Consider the following 15,188-nt stretch of genomic DNA (forward strand, 5'->3'; position numbering starts at 1 on the left):
GCCCTTCCCTTCCAAGTAAACAGTTGGGTTTGGTCTCCCAGCTGCTGCTTCTCTTGGGAAATCAGTTTGTTTTATTTTTGTTCATTACGTGAACGAATGCGTTGCGTGAACAGAATTAATAATAAGTTTTGAGTCTACTAATTATAATAGCTTAATAAGTAAAAAGCATTCTAAGAAATGGTGGCCATGATCTGCGCATTTTCCCTCTCTTCCTCAATCATCTCTTGGGGAAAAGGGTTATTTGCGTCTTCTTCAGCGGCCAGACATGGCTGGGCACAAAGTGCAGAGCACAGCTGTCACACCCCGAATGCGGCACCACAGCTTCCTACAGCCATGAGGTTGAGAAGGCCTCAGCCTGAAACTACACCGAACACACCAGCTGACTCAAGACAGACACAATGACTGATACCCAAGCCAAGGTTTCAGCCCAAAACAGAAGCCTTCTTTCTTTCATACTACTGGTAAAATGAGATTTGGGAAAATGTTTGTACACACAAAACAGGCTCACCTTAAATAGCAGAGAAAATAAGGTTACACACAGCGTGAGGAAGGGAATAAAGGTACAAAAGAGCAGGACTTAAGAGATGCAGGCTCCTTAACCTTTCTGTTGAGAACATCCGAGCCATACGCCTTCAGCACAGAGATGACTGCTCCCAGTGGATATTAGTTCTTTCAGTGTATAGGGGAAACCACTTCAGCAGGACATTAAGAGCCCTTAAGATCATTAAGCGATTCCAGAAGGCCTTACTGTAACAGAGGTGTTGTGTATTCTTCTGGCAGAAAGCACTGCCATAATCATTAAGACTGAGTGAGAAAGGAACACTTCACTTCTTCCCCTTCACTGCTTTTGCTCAGAACTCCTGCTTTGCTGGTCTTTCCTGTTCCCCCATCGCTTCCTCCTCCAAAGCGAAACATGTCCCAAAGAGAAGCTTTTCTCTAGAGAAACTTATTTCAGGATAAGTTTCAGGAAACTTATTTCAGGAAATGTTTCTTGATTAATAATTCATACTGATGTAGGTAAAACTCTGCAACTTTCAACTGCTGCTGTCTAAAAACACAAAAGACTTGAGGGATCTAATCGGGTATTAAGCAGCACAGTCCAGAAGTATGCTGAAGTAAAGGGCTAGCAGAAACAGCAGCAAAAATCAGAATCATAGCCTCACTTTTATCAGAACATACTGGGCCCATAAGCCTTCACTTGTATCACAGTATTGGTTAAGACTTTAGGAGAGATATTCTATCACATTAGTTAGGCCAAAAAAAGTAAAATTAAGATAATTTAAAAAAATCTGCAGGCTGTTCTGAACTCTGCCTGTCCCTCTCCCCCTCTGTCTCCCTGAGATACTAGCAGGGTAGAAGACAGTGTGGGGGAGAGCGCTAAAATACACACACTGTTCTTTCATTATGCCTAAAAAAGTCAACTCTCTCAAATAGGCATCTGTGCTGACCTTGATACTTCAAGCTTTCTAAAAACAAAATCAAAGACAGAGCAGATTACAAAAGAGAATAAAGATAAATAACGGATGAACACATTAAAAAGCAGGAAGCTAGTCCAAAATGTGGATTTGCAAACTGAAATAAAATTTAGACAATCATTGAAATTCATAACTTCTTTACCGCATATGCAGAAAACCATGAGATCAGAACAGAGTTAGCAGCATCAAATACACATATCTTGAATAAGTGTATACAGTATAATTATACTAACAGCTATAACCTTGACTGCTGGTCAAAATTGTAATGTTTTTATTTTTTATTCTTTTGGTAATACCTATAGTAAAAAATTTCATTGGTGGGGGGAGGGTTGCAGAAACAGGGCTTACTGACTGCTCCTTTTCTGTTTCCTCCCGGCTTCTCCACTCTGCTTTTTCGTAAGCTCTTTTCAACTCTCCTGAACTCAAAGACATTCTCCTCAACCCTGGGCACACCAAGAAGCTGCATTTTCATGCCACTGTGGTTCTCACTCAGTACCTGGACTGAAAGCAAAATGTTTCACCATGTCAACGAGATAGGTCTTTCACTATCCTTTCAGGGCTGCGTACACATAATCAAGACTTTCAAGTTTAAGAAATGCATGTCTGTGCTAACACATGGAAATATACGCCCATGCTAATAATACGGCACACAAACTTGCTGCTTGTGCCCAAAATAGATAAAGATACCCCAGCTTTCAGAGATAAAACACAGCCAGGACTTCGATGGCATGGTTTGTGCACTTGCAAATTTAAGTGCCGCCACCTACAAGGTCTCGTTGATTCCATCTTGCAGCATCTACCCTTTCTGTCCCTCCCCACCTGCATATTGTTGTGAAACAATTCGAGTCTTAGGGGAAGTCTAAGGACAACCAATCCTAGTTACAGAGGTGGCAATATGGAATCAGTTAAGTGCCTAGCATGGCAGAAATAGCTATACGGAACCTCTTCTTAGTACTACATTATTAAAGTTATCCTTTTCTTATCCCTAAGTGTCAGCTACTAACTCGCCTCCAAATCCTGATGTTTCGTGATTGTTGTAGTCTTTCTTGCACCTTTTCAAGTCCTATAAATCAATGTGCAGATAAAGCTTTTTTGCTTTCTTTGGAAGATACTGGTAATTGTTGTAAGCTATACTTAAAAGCATTAATAATCTTGTCATTTTTTTAGATCTAAGTTTTTTCCTCCAGTCTCCCACAAGAACCAAAATTTACTATGTCCGAGATATAGATTCTTTGAAATACTGACTGATGAACTTTAAGATCTTATTTTAAGAAAATCAGTTGAATGTGAAAAAAATTAAAAGTATGTGTACAAGCCACACCAGAGGCCTGAAGGACCCATACTCAGTTATGCATGAAAGAAAAATGAAAACATGCAACTAGTAAAAAGTTAACATGCTACACAAATCAAAGCACTTACACTATAAAAACTTAGGCTAAGTTATTTCATGCCAGAAGAGGGATTATTACAAACAATAGGAAAATAACAACATTTAAAAACTTAGGACAGTGTAAATCACTTCCAAGGCTCATTCCTGGCAGCCATGTTAGAAGTTCTGTTGCTACATTAAGGATTCTGTATTAGACTGTATTTTTCAAATATTAATGTCCCCATCAAATTAAGAAGGTGTTTCAAAATTGCTTTTGACTCTATATTCAAACCACACAGATGAAAACCAACATCGTCAAATTTAATGAAGACAGAACCATTGATACACAACCCTTCAACCTCTAACTCATAAGAGAAGGCTTATATAGTATGAGCACCTTCACCTGTGCCGAGTGCCAACTACTGCAACATTGACTTTCTGAACTATCCTAATGGTCAGTGGTATAAGGAGAGCTGTATAGTGTGGTATTTCAGAAGAGACCAACTCTGGAAAGGATATCCTGGAAAAAAAAAAACTGCAGAAGCAGCAAATGGGTCAGGACCCACAATATTTACAAAAACATCAGCACCATCAACCTCAAAAGTTTAGCCTTAAAAACTTCATCCAGACAGCAGCTTTAGTTTTTTTTAACTATTATTATTATTGTTTTACCCTGCCTTTTAAAATGAGAATATGATGACATCTTTTGCAGACTCTTCAAGAGCACTTTAAGGCTCTAGCAGTCACCATTCTCTGGGCACACTCCTCCTACTCCAAATCATCATTTTAGGCTATAGTGCCTTTGTAATTCATCAAAAATACCGTTAAAAGAATCATGCAGAGAAGTTTATCATAAAACAACAGAACACTCGCAAGCATTTTCAAAACAACACTTATCTTCCAAAAAAGACCTCAGCAAATATATAATAGGCATTTTTCAGTTTTTAGACCTAGCGCAAGTAGGTTTTTTCCCTGACAAAGTTCACTTAAGAAGCGTGCTTTTGCTTACTAGGTCTTTTAAAGCAGATCACATTGGAATATGCTATTTTCCCCGTTAGGGTAAAACTTCCAGTCTTGCTAACAGTATTGGCAATTTGCATGAACTATGCCCAGTGATTTCAGTTCCGACAGAGAATCCACTGATTCAGCCACAGTCACTACAAGTCTGTATAACATGGTATGACTTTGATATAATTGTCCTGAAATCTTCCATGCTTCACTAAAGTAAGTCCATTACATCTTCACATTCTTTTTATAACTCTGCATAGATTTCAGAATTGTTTATAGCGTTCCAAACTGGGTTGATAATTTTGGTCTTCCATATGGAATGACCACTAGGATGTACATATTTCTTTAAGATGCACTAAAATTTGTGGTTAGAAAGGTAACTGAAAAGTCAGATGAGTTTAATAAACCTATCACGACATCTGAATGACCTTATTTGTGGCCGACAATAGTTTTTTAACAATAATATCTAAATAAGAAAAAAATAAGGGAAAAACAATACATGACGTTTCTACGGGAACAAAACATCATTGTTTTAAGACCAAGTATATTTGCATTAAAGTAAATAATTTTCTGCTTTTCTTTCTCTATTAAGCTCTTCTTCATCAATTCCAACCAAGACTTGTAAAAAAATATATTTTAAATGATTCAGAAAAATGTTTTATTTTCCTTCTTGAGAAGTGGTCTGCCACATCTATGCTAGAAAGTTGGGTCCAGAAATGAAAATTGGATTAGTTTAATAGACTTCCTTTAAATTTAAAAGTTGTTTTAATACCATTTTTTAAGTTACAAACTTCTGACTATACTATTTACATTTAAGCATACTTCCTTACTAAATATACTTAGAAATGCTTGAGAAAAACTGGGAAAATTTGATCTGTATGACAGAGATCATGTGAAATAACTTCTGCCAGAGCTGAATGGTGCAGAACATTCTACGAGAGTGCCAACAGTGGGAAACCTCGCTGAGAAAGATAAATCTTCAGATTCCCCCCTCCCAGATAGTGATATACTTGTCTTGCTGTTCCCTTGTTAACATCTTTCGTGACCTGTACTAGAACTACTGATACCGTTACTTCCAATTGAAAGCTTCCAAAAACATGCCCCTACTTCCAACAGAAGTAGCTATTCTGATAGAGGAATTACCAGGTGGTGATCTATGGCCTGTTTAGACTAAATAGTTATTTAAAATTACCCCTCCTGACCTCAATAAAAGCTATGTCTACAAGTCATCTGAAACGGGAGTTCATTTCAGGGTCAGTTTTGACCTAGCGTGAGACTTGTCTTGCCAGAAGGCTGGGAGGTTCCAAGAAGTTCACCCACTTTTTTCCCCAAAACATTCAAATATATTATTGATTATCTACAAAGAATCTATCAGAACTTTTGATTAACCATTTCAGGCATATATAACTTTGACTCTAGCACAGTTCATCAGCTCAGACAAAACTTCATGTGATAGTGGCCTAACTGTTTCTAGGGCTGATTCCTGCCAGGAAATAGAAGCAGCTACAGGTGTTTTTTTTTTTTTGGGGGGGGGGGGGGGGGGTGGGTTGCACTGGGCAAAACCTGAGCAAATGAGCCCTGTGAATCTATCTTTTCCCTGTGGAAAGCTCTATGGGCCTATGCTGTTTCTATGTAAAGCCCAGCTATTTCGACAATGGAGACAGATGTGCATCTCTTCAGATGGGATGTTCAGGTAGAGATCATCTCGCTGGTTTATCAGTGGCAAGTGAGTTGCAAGGAATATGTCATTCTGTGTACAGCCAGCTCAGGTCCAGCACCATCATGTGGCCCTTCAGAAGGCTGAATACCATAAGGTTACCTGAAAAAAAAGGGCCGGGGGGTGGGGGTGGGGGGGTTGGGAAGAGGGAGAGGAGGAGGTCATAGCTTTAGCTTAGCACTGCCATGACCACCAGGCACCTAACTCTTCTAGAAAAGTTACCTGGATGCTGTATCCTTCCCTCTTCTGTTCCCCTGTACTCAAAACTGGCCCAAGGGAAATTAACTCTGCCCTAGCATTCTGAATGTTACTAAATAACTATTTTTCCATAATATAGCTAGTCTAAATCAACATGTTATTAAAAATAGCTGTTGATTTCATATGTTTTAATGTGCTTACAATTGTCTGCAAAGCAAAGGCTAGTATTACCCAGCACTTTGACAAAGAAACTAAAATAATGTAAAAATTACTGTTGTGTGCCTTAAATGAATAAAAAACGGCTAAGTGATAGGTTGTCCACGTAAATAGTAAGGGAAGGATCCTTGCTAAACGAGTCTTTTAATAGTACGCTTGTATGGCAGTTTTTAGACAGCCACGTTTTTCTCTAGTAGATGGAAGAGCAAGCAAGAACATCTGGTATGCTTGTATGGCAGTTCTTAGACAGCCATGCTTTTCTCTAGTAGACGGAAGAGCAAGCAAGAACTTCATTATTAGTCTTGAGGTAAGATTTATAAGGAAAGAACAAATCAACAGTATGAAAATAAAAATATACATAATAATACAGAGTCAATAGAATAACAAAATTGTTTCCAACAGCTGGAAACTAAAGTTAGCAAATTTAAAATAGTAAGAAAATATTCACTTTTAAAGATTATTACAACCTCTGAAACAGCTTAAATGTGCAACAGATACTCCACATCTGAAAGTTTTAATGTACATATTCACATATATGCATGCGCAGGGGGATGCTCCCAGCTTCCCCTCCATCTAGGGCCAGTTACAAGCAGTCTGCATTTGTGTGCCTCACACTCCAAAGGGGAGCACGTCAACACTTTGAGATAAGGCCTGCTTGGGCATCAGGACCTTGAGAAACAAAGCCTCCTCTCACTGCTGGGGCAGCGTTAATTATTTCCTTCTTGTCAGGACCTTGAGAGACAACACCTGCTTTTGCTGCTAGGATAGTGTTAATCATGTCAGATTGGAATTAACTCCTCCTTACCTGAGCTATGGGATCTCTCCTTGGGATCACCACTGCAAGAGTAAAGTAGTCTTTTGCAGTCACTCAAACTCCTTTCTTCAGTGCTGAAGAGTGCTCAAAGCAGCCAGCCGGCCGTTGCGGGTGTTCAGCCACCCCGCACCCCATGACCATGGGTGCAATAGTTATAACCATGATGGAGGAGAGTTGAACCCTGCAGCAGCCAAAAAGCTAAGGGCTGCAACTGCATGGAGAGAACTGCAATGGGCCTAGCAGCTCCACCTCCATCTTCCCCTGAAGGGAAGATAGGTTGGCCCCGGAGACCATCATTGGCTCTTCGCAGGTGACAGCAGGTCTGCCAACTTGCGGAGCCCCTCGGGACAGGGATGCCCTCCTGCAGTTACTTCCCTGGGATTGAGCGTACGTTGGCCACTGAGGTAACAGTGGGTAAGATCAACCAGAACTGGTTTGCCTAGTTCATTTGTTTGGGTAATTATAATTAGTATAAATTAGCTAGCTTTGTCTGTTTACTAAGTAGTTACTGCTAGCATAACTTTCAGTGTAACTAGAAAATAAGTAGTCTAGTTGAGCCAAGTTTCTGCTAATAAGAATTGTTGCTTTGCACCGTTGTAACTTGTGTAGTAAATTTTGATCTTTGAAACAAGTTGTGGAGTTATGCAGTAAATCTCCTTCTCTCCCTCCTCCCCTCCCTTGCACCACGCAAAACCCACATGGTACGGGACTGTAAGGTAGTCTGTCGTCCCATGACAGTATGTATAAATACACATAGACTATTATTAACTACATATACACACAGGCACAAAATAAATTTAAGACATTTACATAAGCTTATATACATGTGTCAAACAGGCATAAATTCAGGAGATCTCTAAAGCTTGTTTTATATAGAACAGATGTGATTATCCTTCTAGCCTTACAGATAGCTATGGGCAAAGCAAGATGAACGACTGCAATCTGTTGCAATACCACAGATGTGAAATGATGAGACCTTGGATGAAGAGTTTCTATTATGAGAATATAAAGCAGATAGCATAACTCAAAAATTGGGTACAGAAAAAAATAGCACAATTTAATCAAAACCAGCATATGAAAGAAATCAGGAAGATCAGATTTAAATCTGACATTAATTATGGGTCTCAATCTGACAGGCAGGTGATGGGTATAACAAACAAGAACAAAAGTAACATTAACTGCCACAGTGCGCACACTGTCACTGACAAGTTCTCTACTGGGTTGTCATCTGGGAAAAACGATTATACAGCCAGTGAGGTCAAACAACCTGAATCCATGTCAACCCTAGGATTCAAGTCTGATCCAGCTTGGGAGAACTTTATGATTTTCAAGCTATTGACCTGGCTCTTCACATCTAAAAGCTCAGGAAACAAAAGTTTCACCTACACCCCCTAGAACAACTGAGCTGCCAGCTGAACTGACATGCAAGTTCCTTGGTCTGCCAACACTAGGCTAACAAGTCCTCCCAAACTACCTACCATGCATGTTGGACTTGCATCTTGATAAGCAGTTTGTAGCTTTTCCTCTCAATATTGCAAAGACCCCACCAATCACAATTTTTGAGGCACAGTTAAGCTATTTCCTTTTCCCTACAAGATTGAGCCTTAGACAAAATAATCTGAATAGTGCCAAATGAAGAGGAACTAGAGGTTTTTTTTGTTTGTTTGTTTTTAAGTACAACAGAAGAATCAATTTTCTCCTCAGATGTGCCTCAGGAATCATCTCATGACTCTATCTTAAGTATCTGATCAATCTATAAAAGGACAATTCTATCATGTCCTGAGCACCTCAGATTAACAAAACTATTTCAGATGTATGAAGGCAAAACACATTAGAAATACAATCTACTTGGTTTCAAATAAGACGTTCAAGGTATGAACTAATTTGAAACACTTGCAAACAGTTTTATGTTGCTACATTTTTCACATAAGTTTAAACTATTGAAGAAAGTATATTCTAAACAATAACAGAAGACACTGGAAAGAAGAAGGAAAAGCAGCCTGCTAGGAAATCAATAGAAATTCTGTGCTTTCATTGTTTTATTTTTTATCTGCTGTTCTTGCAAGACAAGATGACAGCATTCATTATAAATATTCAAACTCCTTGTTGATAAGTACAAGGGAAATAAAATTTTTAATGAAAAGCTTTTCATATGTTCAAAATACTGATCAAATCATTTTCCAAAAACCTATAGAGATGAGTGCTAAATTCATACTTGTCCATGAAAAAAACATTACACTATCCTATTATCTGGAAATTCCATTTCTAGTTATCTTACCGGTAAATATTTAAAAGAAAAATTCAGATTATAGACCTGCATCAGAAAATCTCTATTAAAATTGTTCCACAGATCAGATTAAATTACATAAGCTTCTATAGCATCAGTAAAGCTTCCTAACAGGCTCACTCCTAAAAACCCTTTAAAGACCAGCAACCTCCCCAGCTAGCCCCAACTTCAGCCTCTCAGCACTTAGGCTCTCACTTAGTGGCACGGTGAGCTTCCCTCTGCCCTCATGGCTTTGGCATTTTGAAAGGCAAATTAACTACCAAACCATCTGCCCCAGAGAACCTTCTTTAGCTTACTCTTAACTCTGCATACCTGATATGAGACTTCTCCATACACAGAAAAGGGACAAACCACTAAGAAGCTAGGTCTCTGGTCTAAAGCTAGCACTAGAACAGTAGTTGCTAGTGAACTCAGAGATAATAAAGATAAGAAAAATAAGGAATGCATAGAATCTCTTGCTCAGAAAAATAAAACATAGGAAAAATACTAGATGGAATGGGTAAACAAAGCCAAAAGCAAGTACATCGCTACTTTCAGAGAAGTCAAGAAATGAGGGGGTTTGGTTACTAAGACTGTTGACGAATGATGAATAAAGGATGAATAAAAAAATTCCAATAAAGCCTCTCTGATTTTTTTGTTATCAAATACTTGACAATACTTTATATCCTTGTCCTACTCCAGTTTTCAATTCACATCCATGTGCAAACTGCGATAGGGGTTTTGGTTTACGAGAACTGCCTAGAATTCAGATAATGAAGTGTCTCTTGAAGTTTTTATGACTGATGTTTCCAACGTACAGGCTGTCCTTAGAAGATTTTTAACTTTAAGAAATAAATCACGTCCACTCCCTAGGAATAGTACACATTTTACATCTTTTCCCAGCCTATAAGATCTTCTCTATAAAAGAAGATGTCTCAAGTATGACTCAAGGGAGGAGAAAAAGTTTTCCTGCAAACCTTCCCTCCTCCCCCACCAAAAAGCTTATTAAAAACATCATCTTTAAAATCATAAAATAGTACCAATTGGATTCAGATTATTTAATACTCATTTGCTCTAATTTCATCTAGATATTATAACTGGCTTGTCTGTCAGAACACAAAAAATGCTGAACTATATTTTGAGGAAAAAAAAATTCCTACTTGGAAAATTAGTAGATGCTATTTTTTTTTTCAAAGTTTCTTTTCTTTCAGAAGCTGAGCGTATTTGTCCTTCATTCAGCACAGTATATTTTCTATACATAGCAATATTTATCTAATTAGAGGAGCTACAGCTGCATTAAAGTTATTTAATTTAAGTCAACCTGCCAGTTAAATACAAAGCTTAACATTTTTATACTCTCTGTCTAACCAGTATCATGGTAATTTTCTTGGAGATGCTATATCCTGCTTTTCCATTCTCATGGAAAGCTTAATTTCCTCAATAGCTGCAGAGACAGCTTCTCAGTATTCACTTCTTTTAAAGAGTGGGTCATTTATTTGGGCTTCTAAATATGAATTAGAAGCCAAGATTTCTTGGTATCCAGTGGTACCAAACCACAACAGCTCTCTGAGCCTCAGCGCTCCAAATAAGAAACAGCGTTCAAGAAGTTTAATGCAAAAAGGGCACCCCAAGTCCTATGTCCTGTCAAACATCTGGACTATCTTCATTTCGGGCTATTATGGCAGAGATGTGCACCTTTAAACCTTCTTGAAGATAGTCAATTAGGCATCAAGAAGCAGAAAACAGACCTCTTCCCCTACTTTACAGGGGGCTCGGCTAAAAATAAATAAATAAATTCTAGATTATACTGTGTTACAAAATAACAGTCAAATATACTGTAACTCTATAAATCCATCAGTTACATACACCAACAGAACATTCGCCAAGTGTAGTATTTTCTTTGGTCTTTTCTTTCAAAAGTGGTCATTTTATCTTTTTCTCTTTGGAAATATTACTTCACTCTTGAATTTATTTTAATTCATTACAGGACACTGAATACAGACATAATCTGGAAAACGTATGCTCACCATCACAATGGCAAAGACTATCTAAATTACTCAAACTGTGACATTTAAGAAGTATTGCTGATATACATATATGTATAGTTATAGTTACAGTTCTTAAAGCATTAAATAAAATCATCAAAACAGAAACACGGAGAGATTAGAATGTTACATATTTCTTCCTTCACAGTTTTCCCACTTCAAAAAAAAAAATTGTGACATTTTAAAAGGTTTGTTTGGAGGCAATCAATACAGGAAAAGTTAGGTACAACAATAAATACAAGCCCGCAACTCTTACCAGTAATTTTCAGTAGAAGAGGGTTCATTACATCCAAAGAGTAACATGTGATGGACAGTGTCCATGCTGGCATGAGGTTTAAAGTCAACTGAAAGACAAAACAATCAGAAAGTGTACTATATTTACTCTCACCATGTATTACATAACCAAGAACATTTTGTGCCATCATTTCCCTGTAATACTACAAACAGGGTGTGCGTGCCCCCAGTCACTTCTTATCTACCTTCTGTTTTCCATTTACAACTTTACAAGCTTTTCCTGCATTTCCACACAATGGCCTTTCTCCCAAGCTAAAAGTATTACACCTCATTTAGTAATTAAAAATAAAAAAATTCCAAGTTTCTACCTCAACACTGTTGCATTTTTCTCCTATTTTAAATAGGACACTTGGTAAACATCTCATTGTAACCCAATCTACAAATTTTAGCATAACCAGTCTTTTGACTATTAGCTTCAAAATTTGCACTTGTGATTTAATAGTACTTTTCTACTTCTTTAACTTCTTGTCTCCACCAAAAATCCAAACAGTAAGTTACAGTTAAGAGTAACCAATAACGTATGCATTAGTTGGAGTGATAACTTCTTCCCATATTCCAGTTGGTTCAAAATTCTGCTACAACTTTCTTAGGACAAAAGTTCCAAGAAAAAGATTTTAATGTATTCTCACTCACGTGTGAAGTCCTTTGGAACGGAAACCAAGATTAAATTAAAGTTAATACAATCACATTGACCAGCTCTCCTATGAAGGAAGGCTGAGAGAACTGGGCCTGTTTAGCCTGCAGAACAGCAGACCGAGAGGGGATCTCAATGTGTACAAGTATCTGAAGGGAGGGTATCGAGAGGATGGGGCCAGACTCTTCTCCGTGGTGCCCAGCGACAGGACAAGAGACAACGGGCAGAAACTGAAACACACAAAGTTCCATCTGAACACGAGGAAAAACTTCTTTACTGTGAGGGTGACAGAGCAGTGGCACAGGTTGCCCAGAGAGGTTGTGGAGTCTCCTTCCCTGGAGATATTCAAACCCCATCTGGATGCGATCCTGGGAAATATGCTCTAGAAGACTCTGAGCAGGAGGGTTGGACTAGATGATCTCCAGAGGTCCCCTCCAACCTCAACCATTCTGTGATTCTGTGAAATATTCCTCATTACTAGAAACTTAGATAAAAGTGAACGTTCAGTATTCAAATGTCTCTGTTCTTTGTCCAATGCCACAAGAACACTGTTTTTACTTCTCAAACATTAGTGATCCTGTTTGGTATAGCAGAAAAGTTACTGACATCATACTGTAATAATACTGACTGTAAACGTACAATGATAGCATTTCTAGAAATAAAACAAGCTACACTAACTTCCTTTATTCATACTGAAATGATAAGTCAGGTGCAGGGAACGGAAAGGAGTTTTCCTTCATTTAAGACAGGGAAGGACCTCGGCCGGATTTTTAACCTTATTCTTCAGCAGAAGTTCCAAAACTATGGTAACTGAGCCACTCCTGGCCTTACGTGTACATAGATGCTTACAAGGTAAGTGTCTCCTAGCTTTTGTAAAAGCTTTAACATAGGCAGACCAGGAAGCTGTAAACCACAGAAACGCTATTCTGAAATTTGTAGATTTATCAGCATCCCAACTCAGTATGCGACCGTACAGCTGAGGAAGAGTTCCTGAAGTATGTGGCAATGCAAATTATTCTCTCAGCCTTATGGGGGCGTGGAGGGTGGTGGAAATTAACTGGATAGTTTCTACCCGTGTTTTTTGGGGCCAAGATGTACAGTGAGAAATGAGGAAAAGCAGTCACTCTAGCAAAGAGCTCAAATTCCAGCTTGAACATGTACAGCATGCAGTAGCGTTGTAAGGGAGTGAGGAGGTAAGAGAAGCATCCGCGTACTCTGGGAAGCTGCTGTAATCATTGCCAACATGAGCTCAAAGGCAAATTCAGTTTAAAGCCCACTAAGCAGCAAGCTTGCTAAGGCAGGTGTGAGAGGAGCTGAAAGATGAAAGCCACCTCCCCACCAGCCTCACTTTGGGACTTTTGTTCACAGGAGAGATGCTCCAAAAGAAGGGCTGAAGCAAGGTTATTTTGTGCGCTGCATATTCTTAAAAATGGATTCAGAACTGCTAAACTTGTCAGGATGACTCAAGTCTGAAGACTACATAATTTTTTTTTTTCCCTATCAGCAAATTCTACTCGTTCCATAGCCATAAAACAAATCTGTGTTACAGCAAGACCTTTTGTTTCGACATTTTTATCACTAATACCTAATAGCAAACCTATAATTAACTTTTGTGTGGAATAGACACTGTGCCATTTTGTGTGGACTTTCTATCTTAGTTTATAGGTGTTTCAAGCTGCCTTTACCAATTTAAGTGAGAAATGAAATTTCTCATGGAGTTCATAAGCAGTTCATAAATGTGAAATACAATGATCTTTATAGCAGAACCTGACAGCTGTACAAAACGTACTGTAAGAAACACCTACAAGGACAGCCTTGAAGAAAGGCTTCATTAAAGGTCAGACCCCCCCCCCCCCACCCGCTGAAGCCACTGCTTATCATGCTGGCCAGCACTGTCTCATTGTTTCTTTCTACTCCCCTGCTGCTCTGTCATCTTTTGTACTTACTTGGATGAGTCAGTCAGGAAGGCTTTTGTCTTCCCTGCACAGTGTCCATTGCAATGACGTTCTAGCGTATGGACCTTTAAACACTATTTTTAAAGTTATTACAGGTAAGTTATAAAAATACTACTACTACTAATTGGAATTAGTGCACAAAATTAAAATTAAAGCAAAATTAGGTTTTTGTGTGAACTATTTGCGTATAGCTGTTCTAGCTTACATATCTGATCATTCCCACTGAAATAATCTAAAAACCTCTCAGTGTATCTGTGAGCTTGAGAGCTCTACAGAGTCAGTTGGTCTTTTCTTGTAGAGTGATTTTTCTTAGCAACGCTCCCAGGCTTACATCAATCTTCCAAAATGGGGAGGAGGGGGTGGTCAAAGTAAGCCATTGGGGGAAAAAAAAAAAAAAAGTAGATGTAAAAAAAAAAAAATCCAACCACACCCCACACCAAAAAAACCCAGACTATGTTAACTATTTTCCTTCACAGCTCCAGATACTGACAATTAGCCAACACTCGTGTATTGTGTAGGATAGGTATCAAGCAGCATATGAGAACACTTGGAAGCTTTCAAGAAGTTTAGACTACATTGCAATTGTTTTCTAGATCAAAAAGTTTGAGAGATCTTCAGGTATGAGCTATCAGGAAGAAAGAATGGATGAGCCAAAGACTGCTGGCACGCAAATATTCATTCCACTTGTATCATATAAAATCTTAGCCATTAAAAGGACCATTAGACAGCAGGAAAATATGAAAGTTTCATAGACAGGTTCTTTTTTTTACGCTTTTCTGCGCCCAGCTCCAAGTTCCAACAATGGGACTGCACCTCAAGTTTGACTCACACATGAGGAGTTCAACATAGATATTTTAATTTTCTAAGCTTTAAGTTAAAAAAAAATTAAGATGCTAATATACACTCACAAACATTAGAAAAGTGAACCAAAAGCAAAAAGAATTTGCAAAATCCCAACACCACTTCCACTTCAGGTTTGTTCACATACAGCTGTCATTTAAATCAAAACCTACTTTTTAATGCATGTAAAAGTGGCATAAAGTGATTACTGAAATGCTAAAAGAGCAACAGTTTCAGTGTATATGCTAAACCTGAATAAGGTTTGACCTACTTGCCTAACAAAATGCTACTTTGAGTTATGATCTCCTTGAGAAATAGGAATGAACAGATCAAAAACAGATAAAGAGAACATCAATT

At 38.3% G+C, this 15,188-nt stretch overlaps 1 protein-coding gene across 13 annotated transcripts in view; it reads right to left on the reverse strand.

The window, feature by feature from the left end:
• Nucleotides 1-15,188, reverse strand: part of LOC104140158 (peptidyl-glycine alpha-amidating monooxygenase) — a 150,005-nt gene that overhangs the window by 60,433 nt on the left and 74,384 nt on the right. For all 13 annotated transcript variants that reach the window (XM_068924343.1, XM_068924345.1, XM_068924348.1 and 10 more), the window contains one exon: nt 11,365-11,452. In XM_068924343.1, the coding sequence (XP_068780444.1) occupies nt 11,365-11,452 (88 nt within the window). The remainder of the gene's footprint in view (nt 1-11,364; nt 11,453-15,188) is intronic.

This window comes from Struthio camelus, chromosome W, assembly GCF_040807025.1.
Source record: "Struthio camelus isolate bStrCam1 chromosome W, bStrCam1.hap1, whole genome shotgun sequence".
Lineage (NCBI taxonomy): Eukaryota > Metazoa > Chordata > Aves > Struthioniformes > Struthionidae > Struthio > Struthio camelus.